Source organism: Ceratotherium simum, chromosome 14 (assembly GCF_057802395.1).
Source record: "Ceratotherium simum simum isolate JZ-2026a chromosome 14, ASM5780239v1, whole genome shotgun sequence".
Lineage (NCBI taxonomy): Eukaryota > Metazoa > Chordata > Mammalia > Perissodactyla > Rhinocerotidae > Ceratotherium > Ceratotherium simum.
In genome coordinates this window covers 41,395,610-41,408,779 of record NC_141913.1, presented here as the reverse complement: position 1 = coordinate 41,408,779, position 13,170 = coordinate 41,395,610, and the positions used below count along the sequence as shown (strand labels likewise).

The following is a 13,170-nucleotide window of genomic DNA, read 5'->3' as shown; positions in this document are numbered from 1 at the left end:
AGATCATTTAAAATAGGATCTAAAATATAAATAGTACCTTATACTTAGAAATTACTAAAGAGATGATGATATTGAAGAAGACAATAAGACAAAGGAACATTAAATTTATAAGGATCTTAGAACTACACATAACCTAGTATATAAACAGAGAAATGGATTTAGATACATTGCTATTGGAGGAGGGACATTTTTTCGCACTCCTAGGAATTTAAGATTGTCTGTGCTAACAATATGTAAGACATGATGGTAATACACTTCTCCATTGTAGCTCATGTCTCTATAAAACTGATCAAGAATCTTTTTAACAGTATAATGCATAGAACAACTATTCTTTCTCTGGTTATATTAGTCTACTTAGGCTGCCATAACAAAATACTACAGACTGGGTGGCTTGGACAACACAAATTAATTTTTTCACAGTTCTGGAGGCTGGAAGTCTAAGATCAAGATGCCAGTAGAGTTGGTTTCTGGTGAGACATCTCTCCTTGGATTGCAAATGGCACCCTCTCTCTGGGTCCTCACGTGTCCTGTTCTGTGTGTGCTTGCGCTGAGAGAGAGCGCTCTGATGTCGCTTCCTCTCCTTATAAGGACCGTTCTTGTTGGATCAGGGCCCCACTTTTATGATCTCATTTAATCTTCTTAATTACCTCCTTAAAGGTCCTATCTCCAAAACCAGTCACACTGGGTATTAAGGCTTCAACATATGAATTTGCGGGGAAAACAATTCAGTCCAAAACAGTAGTCTATGAAAAAAACATGAGTTGCAATAGAAAGCTTATAAAATATTTCGATAGAAAGTTACATAACTTATGTATGATGCACATACAATTGTATTTCTTATGCTTAAAACTCAGATGAACCAGAGAACAAACCAAGGGTTTGTGCAACCAAGATAAACAAGACGTGGCATCTGTTTTGAAGTTGTTATGTAGCAATGTTGCTATGTATGTTTCACAGATGAGGAAAACTGAATATGGAGAGAATGCAAGGGATGTTTTAATATCCGTGGCATTTTGTTTCATTTTGGTTTTGCTTAATCTTGGCAACTAGGCTTTAGGCTTCTCATGAGTACTGGAATAGCATCCTATCTTTCTTTGTTTCCCAGAGCACCCAAAGCTGTGCCTTGGTATTCTGGAATCCTTCTCTCCCAAATCTCACAGCCAAGCAGTGACCAAATCCTATGAGAAAGTAATTATGGTTCTTTACAAATAAAGGAATTAAAGATTAGAGAGTTAGATAACTGGCCAAGATGAAATAGCTAGTAAGCCACAAGTTAAAAATCTTTCCTTATCTTTCTATCTTCCTTAAGATAAAAATCTACCCACATTAGCAAAATTTTCAGGATCTATACCACTTTTCCGGTCCACCATCAAATTCCCTTCGGGCCTACGATCTTCAATTACATCACATCACTTCCCCTTCCCCATCCATTGCTTATCTCCAAACTTTGCCCACTGTCTTCCCTCTGCCCAGAATGTTTTCCCCTCATCCTTCCTCTCAACCCTCCAACTCCCATTCTCTCGTCTTTGTTGAACTCTTGATTCAAGGCCCGTCATCTCCGTCTTTCCCAATTGTTCTTTGGCTTCTTTAGTAATTGCTTACTTCTTGTCTGTTTACCTAACTAGTCTTTGAGGCCTGGATCTGTGTCATACATGTCTTGCTATGCCCAAGAGTACTTGGCAGAGTACACAAGAGGTGCACAACTGTCGCTGCTGCTTGACTGCTAATGCTATGGTTCAGTTGTGTATCTGGGACTAGAAACTGTAATTGCTGAGCTCACTACAAACCCAACCATATTTTTTATTATTCAAAAGCATTTTCAGAAGAAAGTGAGCTAATGTGGACTTTTCCATCCCACTACATTACAAAGTGATATTTTTTAAGAAGGGTTTATAACTTCCCCCGTGTATCTTAATCTGCTGTCTTCTTAACTCACTTTTAAGAAGATTTTTCTAAAACTTTCTGAATAGCTTGGTCTATTATCTAACTATTTGCAGAATCAGTACATTATTTAATGGTTGAGATAACCATATGCATTTGAAAGAATGGATTTTGAAGACATTTTCTTAGAAATAGAGAATATGTGTATTGTGTATATATGTATATATGATGTACACGTATCTATATATATATGGACACATTATAGTGTATATATTAAAATATAATTTAACATTCTGAATCCACTGCCATCAGACTTAAAGAACATATTTTTGTGAGGTAGACATGCTCAGGTCAGTAGAGAGAGCCCTTCTGAACACATTCCTAGAGGGTGGCCCATAGATTGCTGTCACTTAAGGAGAAGTCTCAGGCAGGGGTAACACTTGCCTCAAAGGACTTCTTTTCAGAGGTGTTCATTTGGGAGAAGTATAAACGCAAGCACCACGTAAAGTGATTTGTGCCACTCATGGGGTGGAGGATACAGAGAACTCAGATTTGGTTTCAAGTTTGCAATTATGTGCAAAGGACTGACCTAGCAGACTTATTTGTGTCCTACAAGCCAGTTTGAGCCAATGCCAGCCAAGATTTCTCTAGAATGTTGATAAGACAAATAATTGAGAAAACCTACACACAAAGGTAAACTTTTAATAATATGCTGTTTATATTGCTGCTGACTGCTTTAAAAGGAATTCTAGAACCTTTTCTGGAAAGTTCAAAAATATTTTCATTTCCTCACTGACGTTAGACCTAATGGCTTCTACTGAAGGGTGAACTTTCCACCCATATTGTTCCATGTATGTATGGACAGTGTACAGGGTTCTTCCAAGGTCGGAGACTGTATTGGTTAAAAATCAAATGACGTTTTTAGGTATGCATTTCTGCAGCCATTCAGGCAATGAATCAATCTGAACCTGAGGTAGTGGAAAATCTTCTGAATGATTATTAAGTGTTGTCTCACTGTGTGTATGGAGTTGTGCATGAGGGTGGAGATGGGTAGATGGAGGAAAGAACGGATATACCTTCAGAAATGGTGATTATAATTCTTGAACCAGAAAGTTAGACACTTTGAAAATAAGAATGGACAGAACATCATTCTTTAGTTCTTTTTGAAAAACTAGAGTGGAAAAAAATAATCATGGCATTACTGATAATGAAAATATAAGCTGGCAACAGTATTCAGAGAGCCTCCCTCCGCATCATCCTCTTCAGGACTTCTGCCACCACTGCTTTAGGCTCTGTCTGTTGTGAGAGCGGAGACTACCAACTCTTCATATCTTCGCAGATTCCATGTTTACATGCAATGTGGAAAAAATCTTACTCAGAAGGCATTAGGGCAATTGATTGCATAAATTTGTAACTATACTATAAGCACATTGAAGCCAGACTTCAGACCTTTTTGTAGCCTTCTCAGAACCTAGTTCAGTGCATGTACTAGAAATATGTCCACCAATACTGGATTGATGGTTACTCTAACAGGTCAGAAATGTTAACATAAACGGTTATTAAGAATAGATCCATAAATTTATTTATTTTGTATTTATTTTAGATAAGGTTGTCCTTAATCTTGTCTAATATAGATTTCTATAAGAGGTTTAATTATTATGGAGCTTTTAATTTTCAGTTTACAGTGTAAATGCTTTAAATTATATTTAATGTATATTAACTCTGACACTCTTGAAGACCACAGCATATCTCTTTATCTCATTGTATATAAAATGATATCCTACTTGGAAAGTCTGTTAGTTCATACAGGTTCACATTCAAAGCAAGTCTAAGTGCGAGAAAGAACTGTGAGTTGAAAGGCAAAACAAGTCTAATAAAATGCATGATTAAAGCTTATAAGCACAGGGTTGGATTTCTTGTGGGATTTTATCTTATGAAAAATGTAAGTTATGCTTAAATTCTTAAAAATGATGAAAACAAAATTTGAATAATACTGATAATGTAGATTTTTTTCTCCTCATCTTCCATTTTACAAAAAATGAATCAATTGTATTTTCCATATAAACTCAGTCCTGCAGGATGAGCTTAACTTTATAACAGAATAGTCAGGATAATGTAAGACATTTTATTATATCAACATTCATTTTAAAGCCTGGGTAGAATAATTAAAACAGTATTACAACTACCTCCAGAATTAAATCATGCCTTCTACAATAGTTATAAATCATACTAGGTCTGTAGGAGATATTTAAAATGTATACCCTGTTGCCAAGAGGATTCCTTAAAAAAAAAAATAAGACCCAAGATATAAACCCAGCTCTATTTAGTTTTTAAAAATTAATAATGATTCTAATTTACACATTCAACATGTAATCTATATCCAGATTTTTGAAAATAGGGTAGTTCATTTAGAATAAAAATGTAAGTCTAATGGCAACAAGGCCAGCAAGCATAAAGAAAAAGACTTGGTACCCTATACAAAATATAAAACAACAACAACAATATACATACAGAGCATACACAGCAGAGTTACTATTCTTCCTATATAAATAGTTCCTGCCAATCAGCAAAATTAAGGTGAATATTTCCAAAAATGTATAAAGGTTGATAGCCAACTCACAAAATATAAAATGCAAATGTCCAGTAAAACTATAAAAAGAAATCTGAATTTAATAGGGATGCAAATTAAAATAAACAGAATCCATTTTATAAAATTGTTAGATAGACAAATATTGAGGGGTTGGGAAGAATGCACTCTTTTGGCAAGGGGCAAATTCTTGCACTGCTGGTGAGAGTATAAACATTTCTGAGATACTTTTCCTTAGGATATAAGCAAATAAATGACAAAGATATTTAAGAATAATCAGCTCAGAGGTTTTTTTTTCTTTTTGAATAAAACTTGGTTACAAGATAATGCTCAACAATAAAGAACTGGAGAACATACACATGTGCACAAGAACGCACAGAGGAAGATGCCATGAATGTCAATATTTGTGCATATATGTATATCCATACATATATTTCTTGGCTAATTAGTTTATCCTCAGAAATCAGAATTGGGATAGATATTAATGAATTGGCTTAGATATTAATGAAGCATGACATGTCTAAATATTGTGCATTAATTTGATATAAAATTTGACCTCACTTATTTGCAATTTGTCAGCCCTGAGCTAGCATCCATGCTAATCCTCCTCTTTTTGCTGAGGAAGACCTGCCCTGCGCTAACATCTATTGCCAATCCTCCTCCTTTTTTTCCCCCCTTTTTCTCCCCAAAGCCCCAGTAGATAGTTGTATGTCATAGTTGCACATCCTTCTAGCTGCTGTATGTGGGACGCCACCTCAGCATGGCCAGACAAGTGGTGCGTCAGCACGTGCCCGGGATCCGAACCCGGGCCGCCAGCAGCAGAGCGCGAGCGCTCAACCACCAAGCCTTGGGCCGGCCCCAAGAAATTTTAACTAAATTGGAGTGAGGAAGGCCTGTAGGGGGCGCTCTCACACCCTATCACACATGTCAATTATTCCAAACAGGAAGAAATGGGGGCTTGCATCTGGGACAAGAAGTAGAACTACCTTACTACTGAAGATTTCTCTCACTACCAGGCAACAGCCCAGCCAACGAGAAATACTGTAGCTCAGCCAATGATAAACTGTTGCCACCTAAACTGTTACTTTTCCCCAATGAATTTTCATTTAGAATAGCCTCTCCCTACTCCTCCTTTTTCTCTATAAAAAGCAGCTCCTCTTCTTCGTTTGCTGGATTTACCTATGGTTTGCCACAGCATGCAAATCTCGAATTGCAATTATTTTGGCTACTCCCAAATAAACTCATTTTGAGATAAAATAACAGGCAAATTTGCTTTTTAAGTTGACAGGTTTTACCTATGATCACTATAAATTCTAGCTCATTCCATAACTGTATTTGCCTTATGATCAGTAATACACATTACAAGGTAATTTCTATGGTAGCCATTCTGTGTTTGATGTTTGTACTTTGTTACAAACAAAAATTCTTTCTTTAGCCAAAAAACTTCCACATAAAATAAGAGTAAATTAAATTGTTGCCATTTTAAAGACAGCTGATATTTTAGTAAGAATAATGCTACCTCTAAAACCGAAGAATTAAAGTCTTTTGCCTATTCTTAGTTTAATATTTATGGTTTGATCAAAGAACAAACAACTCCATTGCCTCACCCATCATATCTGTTATTACCCTGTCTGCAGATGAAAGTGTTTTCTGAATAAACTTGAAAGCCAAAAAGCAAAATGGATAGCATAATAACATTACGATATAGGGTAGCAGATATAATCAGCATACTATATCTTTTCATTTCTACTGAATAACTTTTAAAGAGACTATGATTTTCCTGAACTCCTGCAAAGGTAAAAATATTTATTCCAAAGGAAAAAATCCGAAGACCAGCAAACAATGTTTTGTTGTTGTTGCAGGAAAAAGCAATTGAAATTCAAATGTTAAGGTGTTTTCTCCAAACTACATGATTCAAATGAAACTGGCTAAAAGAAATCTGGAGTAGATGATAAAATGTGTTTGTCTGAGTACCAATCACGGATATGAATTATTAATTTGCAATGATATGCAGTGACCCTGCCTTTCTGAATAATATGAACCCAGCTATGCCCCTTAAATTTCTTTAAAGTTGATTCTTGCCATGAAAGTTATCTTTAGATGTTTTTGATGTTGATGGTTCACTTTCAACATAATATCTACAGTATTTCCATATTAACAAAACAATCTTACTAACACATTTGAATTTAATGTCAGGGACCCTGTCCTCTCAAATGACATCTGAGTTTTTCAATCAAGTGCATATTTTTTATACATTTTTTTCTCATTCATTTCTTCATTTATTTTCCCTGGATATTTTGGAATCTCTCATTTGTTAACATATTTTTTAAGTAATAATTTTTGGTAGGTTTTGTTGTATTATTGGAATAATTAAAGAGTGATGTATCTGTATTCTAATCAATGAGCAAGTATTCAAACATTGCATTTAACCCCTATGCAATTAATCAAAGTAGAGCAAGGGTATGTGTGGAGTATGGGGATTTTGCAATTTCACACTAATAAACATAGGAAGCAATTCAGTGATAAGCATTTAAAAGTGTCACAGTGATATATTTTGAAGGATACAGTGTAAACTCATCTTGAGCCATTAACTTACCCAAGACTGTGAGCTCTGCAGAGGCACTAATATTCTCATTTTTATATGTGACTACACAAGTGTAAGTTCCACTGTCATCATCTGTCACATTGGAGATAAGCAAGTTGCTTCCACCCAATAAAGAATACTTTTTGGACCTGTAAGCATAAGGTATATGAAATTAGAGAATAGATTAATATATGTATATATCAGGCAAGGTACTCAGAGGTTTAAATGAACTCCACAAAAGCTCTATTTATAAAATTGGAAAGAAACTCTATTTCATGGGGGCTTGATAACATCACATTTATTGATCAAAAAATTCATTCAAGGTAAACCACTCCCATTGGAAGGCTATGTGCAGTGATCAAAGAAATGAAGTAGATTAAACTTGGAACTAACATTACCACTGAAAAGAAACTTAGAGATAATCTGGTCCGGTTCTCTCATTTTGAATTTGAGGCCTGCAAGGTTCAGAAAAGTGATTCCCCGCAGTGGAAGTCAATGTACTGTATCTTGACATGCAATTTAGTAATGTTTGGACAAAGCCACATTTTATACTGCACGAAGAATGCCTGGCTATATTCAGAGAACGCATCTTGAACCAGATTTCTTGCATTCTTTAATATTCTCAGAAGTATTGTAGTATCATACCATGTATTGTTGTTATATAAATAAACATTTAAGATAGATAAATTTTAGAGATTTATTTACTGTCTATGAACCTATCTCATCAAAGAAAATAAATGTGTTAAAATGAAGCACACCAGACCTCAAAAATCAATGAAATTAATTTCTTAAGTGAAATCCATTTAATCAAAATGTTTCAGACTAAGTGTTCCGTTCTATTAAGAGTTTACTTTCTAACTATACCTTAACATTAATGTTCAGTAAGCCAGCCAAGTTCCCCTCCTGTCTTATCTTAAATATTTGTTATAGCTGGGATGGTGAGAAATATAATTGGTGCTAAAGAAAATTGCACAGAGCCTATAATGACACGCTATATATTTGAATTCAGGAAATTTTGGTTTCTTAAGAAATATTCCACTCTTTCTACAACTTCCTTAGGATGAGAACCTCCAAATTATCTTTGCTGAAGACTCTTTGGGCAGGACCATTTCAATGGCAACCCTGGCTTTCTAACTTTCTTTTCAGAAGTGATCTCACAGATTTTGACTCTGTTTCTCACCTCTCTATCCCAGTGGGTAAATGTCTTTCATATACTGTGTAATATCAAGGAATGTGGAAAAAAATCAATTATTATCAAAAACTCTAGTATTTCTAGGTGTGTATATCAAATTAGAGAAAGATAAACAGTAGCATATACTTCACAAAAATCCCAAATTTATAATACCTGAGTTGGATGACTTCCTCTCCTCGCAACCAGGTAAAAATAGGGGGAGGATAGCCAGAAACACAACACTCCAGGACGGCATCTTTTCCTTCGATGGCTACTACATTGGATGGTCTTTGCAGAAAATACAGCTGCCTGTGCAGTCCTGGATCTGTAGAAAGAAAAGACAGGATCATGCCTTTTATAAAAAAACATTGCAAAGATAAATGATGTAGCTTGAACCTTTTTTTTTTTTTTTTCTTACAAGACACTGTGATGGAGAGAAAGGAAAGAAAAATGGAAAGATGCCAATGAAACTTATTAAATAAACTCTTGAAAAAGTTTTTCCATCCCTAGTTTCTAGGATTATGACATTAGAATATTCTTAGCTGTTGATGACATCATGGTATAAAGCAAAGGATAAAAGCTCGAGGCCAGAAGTCACTCATGTGGACCACTGGCCTTGTTGACTTATCATCATTAGAAAACAAAACAGTCAGTAACTTTTCTAAACATTATCACCTGAAACTTTTTGAAATGTTCAGTTTGCCTGCCACTCATATCTATTCCATTTCCTTCTGCTTTGTTTATTGCTTCTGTGGCTTGGAAAATAAGATAAACAAACATGTTAGAATTGTGTTAAATAACATACAACTACGGAAGAGTAGACTATAGAAGGCACTGAGAAAATATCTACTGTCTTCAGAATAGAAGTTACACTACACTTCAGTCTGGCTGTTTCTAAGCCTTCCAATTGTTTTTAACTTTTAACAATTTTCCAAAGAGTATGTTTGTCCCTAGTGCGGAGACTCTGGGTAAATGAAGAGCTCTTGTGTCCTTCTACTTCACTCAACGCATTTTCTAGTTATATATACATACAACATCATTCATTTTTACTAGCAGGTAACTGAAACAGTATCTATTCAAGCTAAAGACTCATTTCATTCACTTTAGAACTCATTTTGATCCAAAGTTGCTAAGATTATATCAGATGGAATAAGCAAAAAAAATCACAAAATCCTAAGCACAGGGTTCAATACTGTCAAGAGAAACCTCTGTGAGAGTTAAGAGCTTCTCTTCTACCTACCATATAAATCCCACTCCTAATGCCTGGGACACACCAACAGCAGTCTTGTGGTTAGGTGGGGTTGGGAGAAATCCTCCTAGCCATGGTGATATCTCTGATCCAACCTGCTGAACAAATTTCTATTTCTCAAAATTCATTTATTTAAGATAAGATGCTGTATTTCCAGGTCCCCATTAAGATCCACATCCCTCTATGAAGGTTTAATTTAGGCTATTTTCAACATTAAATGGAATTAGCATGTAATCTGTCATTTTGCAAACTCAAAGCAAACTCTTGAAGCAAAGAAAATGAGACAATGAAATTTTAAAAACTGGTATTGGGGTGGATGGAGAATTGCCAAGGGAGGTTAGATCCAACTGGGTCATAGTGTGGCCATGGGTGATCAGAGCGGAAGTGAGGTGGGAGGAGATCTGGGACACATTTTAACACTGTTAATCTTCCTTGGCCTGACCCAGCTCTGTTCAGGCTGATCACAGGTTAATAAAAGAACACCAACTCTCTAGTTAATATCCGGGAAAGTAATTGTCATCTAAAGTACTCTTTGTGTGGAGAAAGAGAAATTCACTTTTTTTCCTCAGCCTTCTCACATCTGTTTCTGGCTGTTACAGCAACAAAAATAAATACTCTTCACAATGAAAATATTGAAAGAATTTTCAAAATGTGTTAATCCTTATTAAGGCAATACTACAGAAAAAATGTCTCAAAACTTTTAAAAACTGCTGGAGGTATGTTTAAATTTCTCTTCTTGAAAGTGACTCTTCAAATCAAATGAAAATTGTTTGAAGGATAACGTCACTTAAAAATAAATTTCCTGAAAGGGACAGGTTCCCAAAACGTGCACTTATAAATAGCCATCTTTATAACGGAGGCCTATCCATCTAAATGCTTTACTTTCACCACCTGTTTCTCAGCAAGAATGTTTGAGCTACATACACTGTATAATCCTATACTATTCTAGAAATTCGAGCATACTATACTACAATACTATCCATAGGAAACGTCAAGTAAGATCTACATAATTTGGTCTTCTAGCTAAAAGAAAATTTACCTGGGACCTAAATGCAATACTACTTATTTATCCACGGAAGAGCCAACATTTCAACTCAAACTATTATACTATCTTTTATCAGAAAGCAAAATTATGCAAAAAAAAAGGTTATATTTTTAACTTATTTTTCATTTTTATTTTAATTTACTAAAAAATTGAATGAATAGTGCAGAGAGTTCCCATACACTAGCTCCCCATCCCCTTATGTCCAGTTTTCTCTGTTTTTAACATCTCACATTAGTGTGGTACATTTGTTACAATTAATGAACTGACACTGATACATTATTACTAACTAACGTCCATAGTGTACCTTAAGGTTCACTCTTTGTATTGTACTGCTCTACGGCTTTTGACAAATGCATAATGTCATGTATCCAACATTGCAGTATCACATAGAATAGTTTCACCAACCTAAAAATCCCCTGAGCTTCACCTGTTCATCCCTCCCCACGACCCCATCTCAAACTGCAAGCAATCATTGGTCTTTTTACTATTTCTATAGTTGTGCCTTTTCCAGAATATCATGGATTTCGAGTTACACAGTATGTAGTCTTTTCAGTCTTTCATGTAGATATATGCATTTAGGGTTCCTCCATGTCTTTTTATGGCTTGATAACTCATTTATTTGTATTGCTGGATATTATTCCATTGTATGGATGCACCACAATTTGTTTATCCAGTCACCTATTGAAGGATACCTCGATTGCTTCCACTTTTTGGTGATTATGAACAAATCTACTATAAATGTCCACGTGCAGACTTTTGTCTGGACATAACTTTTCGACTCAATTGGGTAAATACCTTGGATCATGGTTGCTAGATTGTGTGGTAAAACTATGTTTATCTTTGTAAGAAACTCCCAAACTGTCTTCCAAAATGGCTCTGCAATTTTTCATTACCACTAGCAATGATTGAGAGTTCTCGTTGCTCCTCATCTTTGTAAGCATTTGGTATGGTCATTTTTTGGATTTTAGCCATTTTAATAGGTGTCTAGTGGTATCTTATAATTGTTTTAACTAGCAATTCCCCAATGACATATGATGTTGAGCACATTTCATATACTTAGTTTCCATCTGTATATCTTCTTCAGTGAGGTGTCTCCTCAGATCTTTTGTATATTTTTTATTTGGTTTGTTTTCTTTTTGTTGAGTTTCATGTATTTGTTTTATATTTTTGATACAAGTCCTTTATCAGATGTGTGTTTTGCAAATATTTTCTCAATCGGTGGCTTGTTTTTTCATTCTGTTAACATTGTTTTTGCAGAGCAGAAGTTATTAATTTCACAAAGTCCAACTTATCAATTTTTCCTTTCATGGATTGTTTTATAGATGGTGTATCTAAAAATTCATTGTCAAATCTAAAATCACCTCGATTTTCTCCTATGTCATTTTCTAGAAGCTTTTATAGTTTTAGTTTTATGTTTAGGTCATTGATCCATTTTGAGTCAATTTTTGCGAAAAGTGTAAGGTCTGTGTCTAGATTCTTTTTTTTATCTTTTTTGCAGATGGATGTCCAATTCAGCACCATTTGTTGAAAAGACTATTCTTTCTCCATTGACTTGGTTTTGCTCCTTTGTCAAAGATCGGTTGACTATATTTGTGTGGGTCTGTTTTTGAGAGCTCTACTTTGTTTCATTGATTTGTTTCTCTATTATTTTGCCAATATAACACTATCCTGACTACTGTAGCCTTATAGTGAGTCTTTATGTCAGGCAGTGTTCATCCTTTGACTTTCTTCTTCGGTACTGTGCTCACTATTCTGTCTCTTGTCTTTTAGAATCCGTTTATTGAAATACACAAAATAACTTGCAGTAATTTTGTCTTTATCTTAAAATATGAGTAGTTCAGGCATCGTTGGGCTCATATTGCTGCAAAAGAACCACCTGCTATTACCTTTTTGTACAGAGCATATATATTCCAGATTACTTCAATCTTGACCTGGCCCATTTCAATTATATTTATTCTCTTTGTGGCTTCATAGGCATTGGAGTCTGTGACCCTGATCACATGTATGGAAATGTCAGCTTTTGGCAGAGAAATTTGGTTTCATTTCCCCAAAGATATTTCTTTGCAATTATCTAATCTAGTAAATTCTAATATTATGGAAGTTCCCCAAAAAGCTAATAGGAATTTTCTTTAATAGTAAATAGTTCATACGTTGCACAACATTGTGCTGGATTAAATATGATCACAAATTGTTTGAGGTCCTCCAATCCAGAATTCAGGGTCTAGTTCCCTATGAATTAAATCTGGCTTGGCCTTGTATCTGCCTTTGACCAGTAGATTGTGGTGCGAGTTATGCTGTATGAGTTCTGGTGCCAAGGCTTCAAGAGGCCTTACGGTTTCTGCCATGGCTCTTTCTAAGACTACCGTGTTAGTCTATCCAACTGGAGGGTGAAAAGGCAAAGGAGCATAACTGAGTTCCCCAGCCAAAAACCAGCACCAACTGACAGATATGTGAGTGAGGCCATCTTGAACTTTCCACCTCTGCCAAACGCACATGAGTGAGTCAAAATAAAACCCACAGAGGAACTGCTGAGATAAACTTCGGAATTATAACAGATAATAAATTGTTGTTTTAAGTCACTAAATTTTAGAGTGGTTTGTTATGCAGCAATAGATAACTGAAACATACACTTGAAAATGAAAACAAAAGAAAC

General features: G+C 35.2%; 1 protein-coding gene across 1 annotated transcript in view; it reads right to left on the bottom strand.

Annotated features, from left to right (window-relative positions):
* The window catches only part of DCC (DCC netrin 1 receptor), a 1,105,377-nt gene that overhangs the window by 584,959 nt on the left and 507,248 nt on the right, over nucleotides 1-13,170 (bottom strand). The window contains exons 4-5 of the mRNA XM_087439250.1: nucleotides 8,398-8,548; nucleotides 7,065-7,201 (exon numbers count right to left, since the gene is read on the bottom strand). Coding sequence (XP_087295376.1) covers nucleotides 7,065-7,201; nucleotides 8,398-8,548 — 288 coding nt within the window. The remainder of the gene's footprint in view (nucleotides 1-7,064; nucleotides 7,202-8,397; nucleotides 8,549-13,170) is intronic.